This window comes from Pseudorasbora parva, chromosome 25 (assembly GCF_024679245.1).
Source record: "Pseudorasbora parva isolate DD20220531a chromosome 25, ASM2467924v1, whole genome shotgun sequence".
Classification (NCBI taxonomy): Eukaryota; Metazoa; Chordata; class Actinopteri; order Cypriniformes; family Gobionidae; genus Pseudorasbora; species Pseudorasbora parva.
Window position 1 is genome coordinate 4,835,980 of NC_090196.1, and position 15,411 is coordinate 4,851,390.

General features: G+C 38.5%; 1 protein-coding gene across 3 annotated transcripts in view; it reads right to left on the reverse strand.

Annotated features, from left to right (window-relative positions):
• Positions 1–7,962: 7,962 nt before the first annotated feature.
• Positions 7,963–15,411, reverse strand: part of kif15 (kinesin family member 15) — an 87,660-nt gene continuing 80,211 nt past the window's right edge. For all 3 annotated transcript variants that reach the window (XM_067436835.1, XM_067436836.1, XM_067436834.1), the window contains exon 35: positions 7,963–8,262. In XM_067436835.1, coding sequence (XP_067292936.1) covers positions 8,203–8,262 — 60 coding nt within the window. In that variant the 3' untranslated portion in view covers positions 7,963–8,202. The remainder of the gene's footprint in view (positions 8,263–15,411) is intronic.

Here is a 15,411-nt window from a genome sequence, read left to right on the forward strand (position 1 = left end):
TAGCCTCAGATAGCTGGTCAATTAAAACCATTACATAAATCTGTTCGAGTGAGGACTATCATGTATTTTGCCTGCTGCAAAGGTGGAACATTTTAAACATGCATTTCTATGTTTATCTTTTTTGTGTATTACTTTTTAATGTGAACGCGAGCCCAGTTTGCTCATTTAAATATATTTAAAGTACATCCTATATGTCTCCCAAGGTTTGCTAGTGTTCTTTGCAACTTTAGGAATTCAGACACGCTCTGTTCAGTCTACGTCTAGACCAGGGAGTCCTCAAATTAACCCAGTGTTCTCCATTCGTCTTGACATAAACACCTGCTCATATTATTACAGTTTCACAATTGCTAAGACACATTTCTTGAAACCTTCACTCATGTTTGTCACATCTACAAAAACACTTAACTAAACCTTAAAACTACATACAGAAAAAAACAACAACAACAACATAAAAAACACATTTTCCTGCTGGCAAAATCAAACAATCAGCTCGAAACCATTTCACTTGCTCTCAAAATCAAACAACACTTTCAGATCATACACAATATAATATAAACTCAACTGATCATTTATTAGACGTCACATGGAAAATGGAGAACACAGCATCCAAGCATATAAAAGCGTGAATTTATTGGTGAAAATAGGTGAATATCACAGATAAGGCATACCATATGGGGTGGGATATATTAAGCAGAAATGAATATTTTGTCCTCAAAGTTGATGTGTTAGAAGCAGGAGAAATGGGCAAGCGTAAGGATTTGAGTGAGTTTGACAAGGGCCAAATTGTGACGGCTAGACGACTGGGTCAGAGCATCTCCAAAACTGCAGCTCTTGTGGGCTGTTCCTGGTCTGCAGTGGTCAGTATCTATCAAAAGTGCTCCAAGGAAGGAACAGTGGAGAACCGGCCACAGGGTCATGGGCGGCCAAGGCTCATTGATGCACGTGGGGAGCGAAGGCTGGCAAGCAGTGCATCACAGTTTGCTGCGTGTGGAGCTGCATAGCTGTAGACCAGTCAGGGTGCCCATGCTGACCCCTGTCCACCGCAGAAAGCACCAACAGTGGCACGTGAGCATCAGAACTGGACCACAGAGCAATGGAAAAAGGTGACCTGGTCTGATGAATCTCTTTCTTTTACATCACGAGGATGGCCGGGTGTGTGTGCGTTGCTTACCTAGAACACATGGCCCCAGGATGCACTATGGGAAGAAGGCGAGCCGGCGGAGGCAGTGTGATGCTTTAGGCAATGTTCTGCTGGGAAACCTTGGGTCCTCCATCCATGTGGATGTTACTTTGACACGCTCCACCTACCTAAGCATTGTTACAGACCATGTTCAGCCTTTCATGGAAACTGTATTCCCTGGTGGCTGTGGCTCTTTCAGCAGGATAATGCTCCTGACACAAAGCAAAACTAGTTCAGGAATGGTTTGAGGAGCACAAGAAGAACAAGTTTGAGGTGTTGACTTGACCTCCAAATTCCCCAGATCTCAATCCAATCGAGTATCTGTGGGATGTGCTGAACAAAAGTCTGATCCATGGATGTGTTTAGGGTTTTGCAGAAAGAGTTTATGAGATTTGGAAATGGAGCCTAACTGCCTGACTTTGTTTAAGGTTTTAAAGAAAGTGATTTATTCAACAAAATAGTTTAGGCTATTGAGAATTTGGTTCACAATGGGGTTTATGTCCTTAGCAATTGTGAAAAACTGTAAAATGCTTATAACAACTGTGAAAAATAATATTGCTTGACCTGGGTATTGTAAAACAAGTACAATTAAACCACAGGGAATACCATTAATGTATAATAACTTGTATCTGCACAGCCGATCGGATTCAGGCCTCACTCATATGCGGTAATAAATCTGATATTTGGATACTTACATTTGCGTCTGCCATGTTAAACTGGATATTCTCCAGCAGATGAGTCATACGTCTTTGAAAAATGGACGGAGGTGAATGAGTTGTCAGTGTATAGTGTAAATGCAAATATCAGATACGGGTCACCTTTAAAAGATGATGTAAGATGGTCATCAAAAAAATAAATAAAAAAAAATTCTATAGTCACCAAATCAGAATTGAGCATCATTACCTGCAGTGTAAATACGGCCTAAATCTCCCCTATTACAAACCAGACTGACTTCTCTTTCTGTCATTTGTCTACGGTTCTTTCTGAGAATTAACAGAGGATTAGATGTTGATTTTTTTTTTTTACTGAAAATGTTTGGTCACTATTATGGTGATCAGGGTTTCCTTTAGCTGGATAGTTTGACTCTTGGCTTTTAATGTGAGTTTGCTGTCTTTCCCCGAAACACATAATGTTACAAAAGAAGGCATAAACAAAGACGGTCATGTAATATATCTTTTTTCATCACAAAGAAAAAATATGACTGATGTCTTATTGACATCAGTCATATTTTTATATTTTCTTATATTCAGTCATGTCTTACACCAACTTGAAAATTGTTTGGAAATCCTAATAATTGGCCACTGATTGTAGTATACTATACGGAAGTAAGAAAATGAATGATGATCACTTTTTTTGGATTATACATTACAAAACCTCAAGGACCTGCAGCATGCACTGAGGTGGTTTGCAGACAAGTGTGAAGCGGCTGGGATGAGAATCAGCACCTCCAAGTCTGAGGAGCTGGAGGAAGTTAGAGTGAGGAGGATAGGAGAAGGAAGTCTGGGCGTCTCTGCTTAGACTGTTGCCCCCGCGACCCGGCCCTGGATAAGTGGAAGATGATGATGATGACACTACAAAACAACTGAACGTTTAAGAAACATGTATTACATTTCATTTGCGTCTTGACATGACACATTATTGATAATCTTTTTTTTCCTTTTTTCTCAATGTTTATATTTTATTTTCACTTTTTAACATTTTGAATAAGGCCTTTTTAGATTCATGAACATGCTTTCAGATTCCAGACAATCACGAGTTTGCTGCATCACAAAACAAAAACACATTTAAAAAAAAAACTAAATTAAAATAAAATTAACAAACATAAAACAACCACACTCTAAACAAAAATGCTCTCTCTGTTTTAGCCCAAGGTAATCTATTAAAAATTGACAATTATACTCATAAAAATGGCAAAAATAAAAAAATCTGTATGTTGAAGAATTTATCAATTCTACGAGGTTGGAACCACAATGTCCAGAAAGATTAATCTTCTACTTCTTAATCTGTTAAATTCAAATCCTTAATGTAATTAATAAAGGGGCTTATGTTTTTCTAATATATGCTGTTTAGCCGTAATATGCAAGATTTAATATTCAAGTTATGTTTTCTAAGGGAACAAGCTTGGCAACATCTGTTTTATCCATTAAGTATTACTTGGTCTTTGAATTTTTGTCCACAACAAAGCGATTCTTTGGCATAAAGCAAGCCGAGGTCTAGAAACGCTTCCTCATCTCCACTATAGTTATAATTCTCTGGGTATACATGATGTGATTGGCCCATATACAGTCTTGTTCAAAATAATAGCAGTACAATGTGACTAACCAGAATAATCAAGGTTTTTAGTATATTTTTTATTGCTACGTGGCAAACAAGTTACCAGTAGGTTCAGTAGATTCTCAGAAAACAAATGAGACCCAGCATTCATGATATGCACGCTCTTAAGGCTGTGCAATTGGGCAATTAGTTGAATTAGTTGAAAGGGGTGTGTTCAAAAAAATAGCAGTGTCTACCTTTGACTGTACAAACTCAAAACTATTTTGTACAAACATTTTTTTTTCTGGGATTTAGCAATCCTGTGAATCACTAAACTAATATTTAGTTGTATGACCACAGTTTTTTAAAACTGCTTGACATCTGTGTGGCATGGAGTCAACCAACTTGTGGCACCTCTCAGCTGTTATTCCACTCCATGATTCTTTAACAACATTCCACAATTCATTCACATTTCTTGGTTTTGCTTCAGAAACAGCATTTTTGATATCACCCCACAAGTTCTCAATTGGATTAAGGTCTGGAGATTGGGCTGGCCACTCCATAACATTAATTTTGTTGGTTTGGAACCAAGACTTTGCCCGTTTACTAGTGTGTTTTGGGTCATTGTCTTGTTGAAACAACCGTTTCAAGGGCATGTCCTCTTCAGCATAGGGCAACATGACCTCTTCAAGTATTTTAACATGCAAACTGATCCATGATCCCTGGTATGCGATAAATAGGCCCAACACCATAGTAGGAGAAACATGCCCATATCATGATGCTTGCACCTCCATGCTTCACTGTCTTCACTGTGTACTGTGGCTTGAATTCAGAGTTTGGGGGTCGTCTCACAAACTGCCTGTGGCCCTTGGACCCAAAAAGAACAATTTTACTCTCATCAGTCCACAAAATGTTCCTCCATTTCTCTTTAGGCCAGTTGATGTGTTCTTTGGCAAATTGTAACCTCTTCTGCACATGCCTTTTTTTTAACAGAGGGACTTTGCGGGGGATTCTTGAAAATAGATTAGCTTCACACAGACGTCTTCTAACTGTCACAGTACTTACAGGTAACTCCAGACTGTCTTTGATCATCCTGGAGGTGATCATTGGCTGAGCCTTTGCCATTCTGGTTATTCTTCTATCCATTTTGATGGTTGTCTTCCGTTTACACAGCCTTAAGAGCGTGCATATCATGAATGCTGGGTCTTGTTTGTTTTCTGAGAATCTACTGAACCTACTGGTAACTTGTTTGCCACATAGCAATAAAAAATATACTAAAAACCTTGATTATTCTGGTTAGTCACATTGTACTGCTATTATTTTGAACAAGACTGTATATATGCGAGAAAAAGCTTTGGGTAAAGTAAAAATTGTTTTGAAATTATCCCCTCAATTATTACTCTTCTTCTTCCCAGAATGATTTAATTTCCTGCATTGCCAAATACAATGAAACCAAGTTCCTCTTGCTTCCATACATTTTGTACATACAGTATGTCTGGTATGTTTTTATTATATCTATTTAATTCCACCGGTGTTACATATGTCCACATTAACCATTTATATTGAATAAGTTTAAGGTGTGTATTTAAAGACATACTACAAGCTGCTTTCCAATCCACCTCCAAAATTTCAGATTGCAAGTGTTCCTTCCATGCGTTCAACTTATACGATTTCAGATGAGTGCGATGTCAGCAACACATAAAATTCAGATATAATAGCCTTTCTAAAATTATCCAAAGATGAATGCGGGGGTCTAGTAAGGACATTATCTTGATTTGCACAAGCTTCTTGGTTGTGTTTATGGGGCGAAGTATAACATGTCTTAACACCTCCCTTTTTTAACGGCGTATTTTTCTTAAATTTGACCTTTATTCCACACCTCTGTCTGTCCTTTGAACGGCTCGTTTGCTTCCTGTTTCTTTGAAGCCCATCCCTCCGAAAAACACAATGGTCTTAGATTGGTTAGATGGCCAAATGTTGATGGTAGATAACCAATTAGATTGGTTAAATGGCCTTCTAACACATAATTTTTCAGCATTTTCTGGGCCTGGTGTCTATAAAACCTTTTCTTTTACTAACAAGGAAGTTTTCAGCTCTGAAACCTACAGGATATTCTTATATTACCATGACCTTTTATACAGGTCCTTCTCAAAAAATTAGCATATTGTGATAAAGTTCATTATTTTCCATAATGAAATGATAAAAATTAAACTTTCATATATTTTAGATTCATTGCACACCAACTGAAATATTTCAGGTCTTTTATTGTTTTAATTCTGATGATTTGGGCACACAGCTCATGAAAACCCAAAATTCCCATCTCAAAAGATTAGCATATTTCATCCGACCAATAAACAAAGTGTTTTTAATACAAAAAAAGTCAACCTTCAAATAATTATGTTCAGTTATGCACTCAATACTTGGTGGGGAATCCTTTAGCAGAAATGACTGCTTCAGTGCGGCGTGGCATGGAGGCGATCAGCCTGTGGCACTGCTGAGGTGTTATGGAGGCCCAGGATGCTTCGAGAGCGGCCTTAAGCTCATCCAGAGTGTTGGGTCTTGCGTCTCTCAACTCTCTCTTCACAATATCCCACAGATTCTCTATGGGGTTCAGGTCAGGAGAGTTGGCAGGCCAATTGAGCACAGTAATACCATGGTCAGTTAACCATTTACCAGTGGTTTTGGCTCTGTGAGCAGGTGCCAGGTCGTGCTGAAAAACCAAATCTTCATCTCCATAAAGCTTTTCAGCAGATGGAAGCATGAAGTGCTCCAAAATCTCCTGATAGCGAGCTGCATTGACCCTGCCCTTGATAAAACACAGTGGACCAACACCAGCAGCTGACATGGCACCCCAGACCATCACTGACTGTGGGGACTTGACACTGGACTTCAGGCATTTTGGCATTTCCTTCTCCCCAGTCTTCCTCCAGACTCTGGCACCTTGATTTCCGAATGCCATGCACAATTTGCTTGAATATTTTTGAATAAAATTGTGCAGCGATTTTGCCACACTTTTTCCTTCCCACAGACGTCCCACTGAGGTGCCTTGATACAGCACTCTGGGAACAGCCTATTCGTTCAGAAATGTCTTTCTGTGTCTTACCCTCTCGCTTGAGGGTGTCAATGATGGCCTTCTGGACAGCAGTCAGGTCGGCAGTCTTACCTATGATTGCGGTTTTGAGTAATGAACCAGGCTGGGAGTTTTTAAAAGCCTCAGGAATCTTTTGCAGGTGTTTAGAGTTAATTAGTTGATTCAGATGATTAGGTTAATAGCTCGTTTAGAGAACCTTTTCATGATATGCAAATTTTTTGAGATGGGAATTTTGGGTTTAATGAGCTGTATGCCAAAATCATCAGTATTAAAACAATAAAGACCTGAAATATTTCAGTTGGTGTGCAATGAATCTAAAATATATGAAAGTTAAATTTTTATCATTACATTATGGAAAATAATGAACTTTATCACAATATGCTAAATTTTGAGAAGGACCTGTATATCAAAAGCTCAAGGGAAAGTTGATTTCTCAATTCATTACCCCTTTAAGACTTTTTAAAGATATTTTAAGGCCTTAAATTGTGGGCAGTCAAATTAGGACTTTTTAAGACTAGCAAAAACCCTTTCTACCACTAAGCTGACTACACTTAGTGATAGAGAATGCTATTTCATGAACCTATTTGAAACACAATATTACAAACATATCAAAACAGAAGGGAAGAGGTTCTTTGCAGTGGGTGTGGAAAGGCTTTCATGGTTTACTTAAAAGTTTATGGAATGTCCATATTCAGACAGCTGTTGTTTTTATATGCAGCTAAGTGTAAATTTAATATTCAAACCATACCCCACACCTTAAAGGGATAGTTCACTTTGAAATAAAATGTTGATATGTTTTAGCTTACCTCATGGGCATCCGAGATGTAGGAGTATGTTTCCCCAGTAGTTTCAATTTTGATCATTTTAGGTCAAACCGTTCTTGTCTGTGCCTCACATAATGCAGGTCTATGATCACCACCTCAAAGAGCATACACAGAGAATCCACTTCCGGCGCTTTTTTTTTTTTTTTTTTTTCGCGATCAGTCGGACGTAGTGGTGTACAAGAGGTAAAAACGATATAAATACTGTTGGTTTTCTCACACAAACCGCTCGTTTCGTGTCTTAGGCCATCAGTGTGTACTTACGATGGGGGATTGTTTCATTTGGACTTCTCTGTGTATGCTCTCTGAGGTGGTGACCATAGACCTGCATTATGTGAGGCACAGACAAGAACGGTTTGACCTAAAATGATCAAAATTTAAACTACTGGGGAAACAAATACTCCTACATCTCGGATGCCCATGAGGAAAGCTAAAACATATCAAAATTTAATTTCAAAGTGAACTATCCCTTTAAAAAATGTTCTAAAAAAAAAAAAAAAAAAAATACATTTGTTGCAAATGAGGTCATTTTGTTAGATTTAGATCACTTCTGGGTACAAACTTATCCCTAAAATATGAACAAGCAATTACTTTCTTTCTTTCTTTTTTTTTGACAGGTCACTTTAATACATTTCTTATACAAAAATAATTACAAATCATTAATTGTGTACAAACATCTACCGTTTAGAACAGGCACAGAATAAAAAAAGAGATTACATTGGAAGCAAAAATCTAATCTAATCAAAATTGAAAACATTTATGACATACAATCAACAGACATCAGACAAACCATATTATGACTTCTAAAATTCTAATTTAATTAAGTTTTTACTTCCTGCATGTCAAGGGTGAGCATGTTATAGGACCGCTGCAGGACTTTCCTCCATATGAAGACACTGCCTGAGTTTGCTGTTTTCCTGAAAACAGAGACAGATGTAATAAAACCCAGCAAAAGCAAATCATTATTTTTTTCATTTTACATTGAGAGTATGAAAGCATTGAGAGATAAGAGAGATGCTTTATGCATATCAGATAAAAATAAAAAAATAAAAAAAAAAAATAAATAAATATATATATATATATATATATATATATATATATATATATATATATATATATATATATAAATTCAGAGAGGAATACTTTATAGGATAGAAAGTATAAGCTAGAGTGAGAATGGCATTATCCAGGGATTTTAAAGGTGGGAAAATGAAGGAATGTAGTAAGCAGGGTTCCCATGCTTTTTTAGAGATGATTTTTTCCAGAGATGATTTTTTTCCCAGGACATTTCAAATTGTATTATATGCATGACTTAAAAATAACCATATTTGCTTCATTCTTGCTTTCTGAAGTGTTTTAGCAAAACTATCAATTATTTATTATAGGGCTGCCCCAGACTAAAGATTTGCCTGTCACCTGTTAGTTGCTTATTTAAGCCATTAGTCAAGATGTCAGGGGATAAATAGTAAACTATAATAATTAAAAAATAATGAGCATTTAAAATAAGTTTAGTGCTCAAGAGATCAGAATGCTAAAAAAACAACAACACAAATAACTGCTTAGGGCATCCAGAAATTATTCACAGCGCTTCAGTTTTACACATTTTGGTGTTACAGCCTTATTCCAAAATTGATTAAATTTTTTTCCTTCTTAATACTACAAACAATGCCCCATATGACAATGTGAAAAAAAGTATGTTTGAAATCTTTGCAAATTTATTAAAAACACAAAAGGTAAAAATAGGTAAAAAGTATTCAAACGCTATGCCATGACACACGAAATTGAGCTCGGGTACATCCTGTTTCCACTGATCATTCTGGAGATGTTTCTACAAATTGATTGGAGTCCACCTGTGGTAAATTCAGTGGATTGGACATGATTTGGAAAGGCACACGCCTGTCTATATAAGGTCCCACAGTTGAAGGGATACTTTGCTGCTTTTTCATATTAAACTGTTATTCCCTTAACTAAGACGAGTTGACACATCCCTCTCTCGTCTCAGTGTGTGCTCTTAATCTCTCTGACGTGCGGTGACGATCTGATAGCATTTAGCTTAGCCCACTAAGCCCAGTTCATTCACTATGGTACCAAACAGAGATCAAGTTAGAAGTACCAAACACCTCCACGTTTCCCTATTTAAATACAGTTACACCAATAGCTGAACCATCAAGTGTGGTGACACAAAATAAAACGTGGCACTTTTCTAAGCAGATTAAAAAGGAGAACTATAATGTGTGGCGGAATAGCACTTCTGAGAGTACTTCGACTCGGCGCAGTAAAAAGTCCCGCCTGAAAAATCCTCCCCCACCCCCAATTGACAGAAATGAGAGAGGGAGGGGGAGGTGTGATGGAGGATGTATCAAATCATCTTAGTTAAGAGAATAACATAGTTTAATATGAAAAAGCGGTGAAGTATCCCTTTATCAGTACATGTCTGAGCACAAACCAAACCATGAAGTCCAAGATACTGTCTGTAGACCTCTGAGACAGGATCGTATCGAGGCACAGATCTGGGGAAGGGTACAGAAACATTTTCTGCAGCATTAAAGGTCCCAAAGAGCACAGTGGCCTCCATCATCTGTAAATGGAAGAAGTTTGGAACCACCGGGACTCTTCCTAGAGCTGGCCGCTTGGCAAAACTGAGCGATCAGGGGGAGAAGGGCCTTAGTTAGGGAGGTGACCAAGAACCTGATGGTTACTCTGACAGAGCTCCAGCACTTCTCTGTGGAGAAAGGAGAACCTTCCAGAAGAACAACCAACTCCACCAATCAGGCCTGTATGCTAGAGTGGACAGACGGAAGCCTCTCCTCGGTAAAAGGCACATGACAGCCTCCCTGGAGTTTAAAAAGGCACCTAAAAGACAACATTCTCTGGTCTGATGAAACAAAGATTGAACTTTCTGGCCTTAATGGCAAGTGTCATGTATGGAGGAACACCACTCTAGCCTAGAAATCTACACGCACCCTAGCAGCAGCAAATTTAATCTGCCCGCAAGTGTCGTCTAGGAACTCTCAATACCCTTCTGAGCTGTATTCCTCACAATCTTGCCGGGCCAATCACATCGTGTATAGAGTCGGCGGGTGGGGCCATAATGACGACGGCCGAGTTGCGTTTGCGTGCTTCTAGTAAACAGTTCAGTTCGGAGTTTAGCCGACCGGATACGGCGAATGTTTAATCTATCAACAAGCTCTGCTTCACCTTCGTTGCTCTGGTTGGTGTAGCGCTATCCTATCGCATGCAGAGGGAGTTTGAAAGACAACCGTTTATCCCGCCCCTCAGATTGAGCCGTCAATGGTGAGTTTCCAGACCAAACATCTTGATGTGGGTCTGGCTTGTCAGGCTAGCACCACTCATCACCTGGACAATACCATTTCTACAGTGAAGCATGGTGGTGGCAGCATCATGCTGTGGGGATGTTTATCAGCTACAGGAACTGGGAGACTAGTTAGGATCGAGGGAAAGATAAATGCACAACGTATAATTTTCAGTCGGCCTTAGTACACAATGTAACTATACACATCACAACATGTAAATATTAAATGTTGGCTTTTGTCGTCACTTAATGAGCAGTAGGCTAGATGGAGCCGTTTTCCTCCAGTCTTTGTGCTAGCTAGGCTCGCGGTGTGTGCGTCAGTTATGGAACGCACAGAAATAAAAATGCTATGTATAAACTTATCTAATTCTGGGGAATACAGGTCTTCACCTCACTCCGACAAATCTGGAAAATAGAAACACCTATGCCAGGATCCTGTTACTTGATTTCCGTTCAGCATTTTCAGCATTTAATACAATCCTACCACAACAACTTGTTGAAAAGCTGTTATTGCTGGGTATGGATATGCAGATGGATTTTGGACTTTTTAACAGAGACAGCAGACAGTCAGAGTGGGTTGCATAATGCCTAAGACGATCACTGTGAGAACAGGAGCACCACAAGGATGTGTATTGAGTCCTTTACTGTTTACATTGCTGACATATGACTGTTCTGCTAGTTTTAACACCAACCACATCATAAAGTTTGCTGACGACAGACACTACAGTTGTCGGCCTCTTCACTAACAATGAGTCGGGTTACAGAGAAGAGGTGGAGAAGCTGACAGCATGGTGTAAAAAACACAACCTTGCCCTAAACACCAATAAGATGGTTGTTGATTTCAGAAGGACCGTTCATCGGCACCATCACCACTGACCATCAGCTGTTGAGGTGGAGAGGGTACACAGTGCTAAGATCTTGGGGGTCCAATTGACAGATGAGCTGACATCTAATGTCAACACCACAGCAGTTTTCAAGGGGGGCTCAACAGCGCCTTCATTGTCTCCGTGGTCTGAGGAAGGTGGATCTCTCTATCCCAGCAATGACTATGTTTTATAGAGGCACTATTGAGAGTATACTCACATATGTGACCAGTAACGGAAAGTAGGGACACAAGTTGGTTCTGGGGCATTTTGAGTTATTCATAGATTCTGAAAGTGTAGTCTCCAAGCTTTCCAACAATGTGAAACATGAAAATCTGATAATATTTGGAGAAGTTGTGGCCATCTGAATGTAGGCCTTTAGAAAAGTTTAAACGAGAGAAAACAGCCTCTAAAGTTTTGCAGTTCTCACCTGCTGGGAGTGACAGTAGGCCTCATTTACATCTCATTTAGATAAGCCATATGTAGATAAGCCACTCAGTAAAGCTGAATGGCTGCTAGTAATGACAGACGCAACGGGAAAAATCGGACCGCATACTTTTAATAATAAAGGGTAGCAAATGTTAACATTACCATCTAAAAGCCCATTATAGTAATGTTTTTTTTGGCAAGTGATACGATGCTAACGATTACAATTAAAACGACCGTTAAGAACAATAGGTAGGTATGGGAAGGTCTAAACATGAGATAACGCGTGCGTGTGTGTGTGTGTGTGTGTGTGTTCTTAGAATGAACACAAAACGACAAACTTTGGTATTTATGAAAACACACCCCAAAAGAAACAGAAAAGTATTCTTGCAAATCTCGTTGCCTCCAATGAAATAAGTCGTTCAGGCACTTTCTGTTTGCCGGGGTCTTCTTAGTGGATGTACTGTGTGTATGTTTGAAGGGGATAAAGACAGAGAAATGGGTAAAGTCCATCACGGTGTCTATAGTGTAGGGGTAAGGGGCATGTCCTTAAGTTTTAACGCAAATCGATGCTTCTAACATGTGTTCTCATCTTCAGATTTGAAATATACCATGGTCAGACTTGTGGCTTTAGCTGAAGTGCATTTCTAGATTCCTCCAAGGCCGACTTCAATTTTATTTTCATAAAGATATTTCATACAAATAAATTTCTAATAACTTTATACAACTTTGAAGCTTATTTTTATTATTAAAAATATTATAATTTTGACTTTACAGTAAACTGCCTGCTTTCAAATGAGACCATTATGCTTTTAGTGCAAAGGATTCACAAACTATCTGTTTTAGTCTGAGTATGCATTCGGGCACACTTTCTCTTTGTTGGGGTCTTCTTTGTGGATGTAACCATCTCTGAAATTTGCACTGTGCATCTGTTTGCCTCTAAATGTCCAATAATTTGCATGTCCTGCCACTCTTTTTCCGCAGCTAAAGAATCCAGCCGTATGTTGTACATAATGTCTGGGGAAAGTTTATGGCTACAGGACTGTCTCCCATGCAGAGTTCTCTTTTCTCCTCGTGTAGCATTTACAGTCATTGTTACGGATTTTCCCCATTTCGCTGTCTTTATCCCCATCAAATGTTACTATCGATATAGCCTCTGATATCTTACGGTCCAACTCGTTTGACGCCAGTCCAATACATTCTTCCTCTTCTTCATCTTCGCTCAGTTGTAGATTAGGGAAATTATACGGTCTTATTATGCCGCTTTCATCGTCGCTCTGATCGTCTTCAGAATCTGTGAGCGCTTGTTCATAAGCATCCGGCTTGTCGAAGAAGTACTTCGAAACATTTTCGGTGTAACGGCCACTGTTCAGCTCGTCTGCGATCATCTTTGCGGCGTCCATCTTCATTGAATTTTGATATCAGCCAGAGCGCTGCATAATAAGTAGCCACGCTTCCCTCAGAGAGTGGGGACAATAACAAAAGAAACAAAAGCCGGCTTATCTAGTATGTAAACACATAGACAATGACACTGCCCTACTGCGTGCTAGAATCTCCGAAAAACAAGCCAATTTCAACCTCAAATTGTACGCTTTGAAATATACTAATACTGCTTTCTCAAAAACGGAGAGGCTTCTTCGTGATCTCAACTAACAGATTCTGCAAAAAAAAACGAAAATCACAATTTGAAAAAAATAAATAAAAAATAATTTCTCATTTTGTTTAAAAGTTGTGCTGCCGACTTGTGTCCCTGGTTTCCGTGACGGGTCACATTGCATCTCTTCCTGGTTCAGTAATTTTACAGCAGAGGAGATTCACAAACTAAATAGGAGATTGAGAACTGCTATAAAAATCATTGGTGCCTCTCTGCCACGTTTGCAGGAAATCTACACAGAGCGAATAACATCCTAAAAGGACCCCACTCATTTCTCTCATGGCATGTTCACACGTCTGCAGTCCAGTAAAAGATACAGAAGTATTAGGTCAAGGACTACTCGGTTGTTAAACTGTTTTTTCCCCCACAACTATCACACTACTTGATCAGAAAATGTGAACTGCATTTAAGAGATGATCAGTGGAATACTAAAGAGATGAGATTCTATTAATATTTTTCTTAACATTAGAACTATTTATTTATTCTATTCTAGTTAGCTTATTTAATTATATTTTTAATATTATGTATTTTATGTAGTTTTGGTTATCAATTGTATGCACTGAATTACTAAGTGGTGGAATTGTAATTTATCAAAAATCCTTAAAGGGTTAGTTCACCTTAAAATAATTTTCATTAATTCCTCACCCTCATGTCGTTCCAAACCCATAAGACCTTCTTTCATCAAATCCGAGAGCTCTGAACCCTCCATAGACAGCAATTTACTGAACATTTTCAAGGCCCAGAAAGGTAATAAAGACATTGTTAAAATCATCCATGTGACTCTAGTGGTTCAACCTTAAAGGCGGGGTCAAACAATTGGTGGAAGTGTGAAACAATTGTTTATTTTTTATAATTTATTTTATGTGGCACATAAGAAAAAATGACAAATGAAAAGTCCCCAAAAAAGTCGCCATGCTCCTTTAACATTGAATAAAAACTCTTCTTCTGAGGTAAGAACACATACAAAAGACTAAATAAATGGAGACGGCCTTAAATGGTGTGGAAGTGGAAGTTAAAGCTAATTTATCTTTCACACTCAGCACAAACACTTGGATATGCTGCTAATAATAGCACATTTATCTAGGTTAACATTAGAGCGAGCGGTCATGTGAAGTGGCTAACGTTAGGCTACTACTTAGGCCAACATGTTCTAAATAGTCACACAACATCTTTTTGTCAAAATGTTCTCACACTTTAAATTTTCTCCAAACATTCGCGCATGGGTTAAAGGGATTCTGTCATCATTTACTTAGCTTCATGTTGTTACCAAAACTGTATACGTTTCTTTCTTCTGATGAACACAATTTTTTTTTTTTTTTTAAAGAATGTTGGATACCAGACAGTTGATGGTAGCCATTGTCTTCTATAGTATTTTATTTTACTTTGGAGGTCAAAAGCTACCACCAATCAGGCAGTATCTTTAATATCTCTAATATCTAGTGAATGACTACATTTTGTATGTGTAAGTTTAATAAAGTTTAAAGTTTTTTATTGTTTGAATTTGTACAATATACAGATGATCTAAATTCTGAGAATTTGGAAACAGGAATCAACTAGTAAATTATGAGTTATATAGCCGAGGTGATAAGCACACGAGAAGAATGAAAACAATTTTTTTTTTTAAATACTGTATAAAACAAAGGAGATGCAGATGGTCTGTGGCAACACTGTGCTCATGTGTAGCTCGCTCATTCATGTCTGTGAGATGGTGTGTGCTCAACGCCATGCGCTGCTGCTCCTCTCAGCCATTCGCTGAACATGAGGATGAGGATGGCAGGGGAACGCAAGACCTCGCACAAAAATTTGGTGG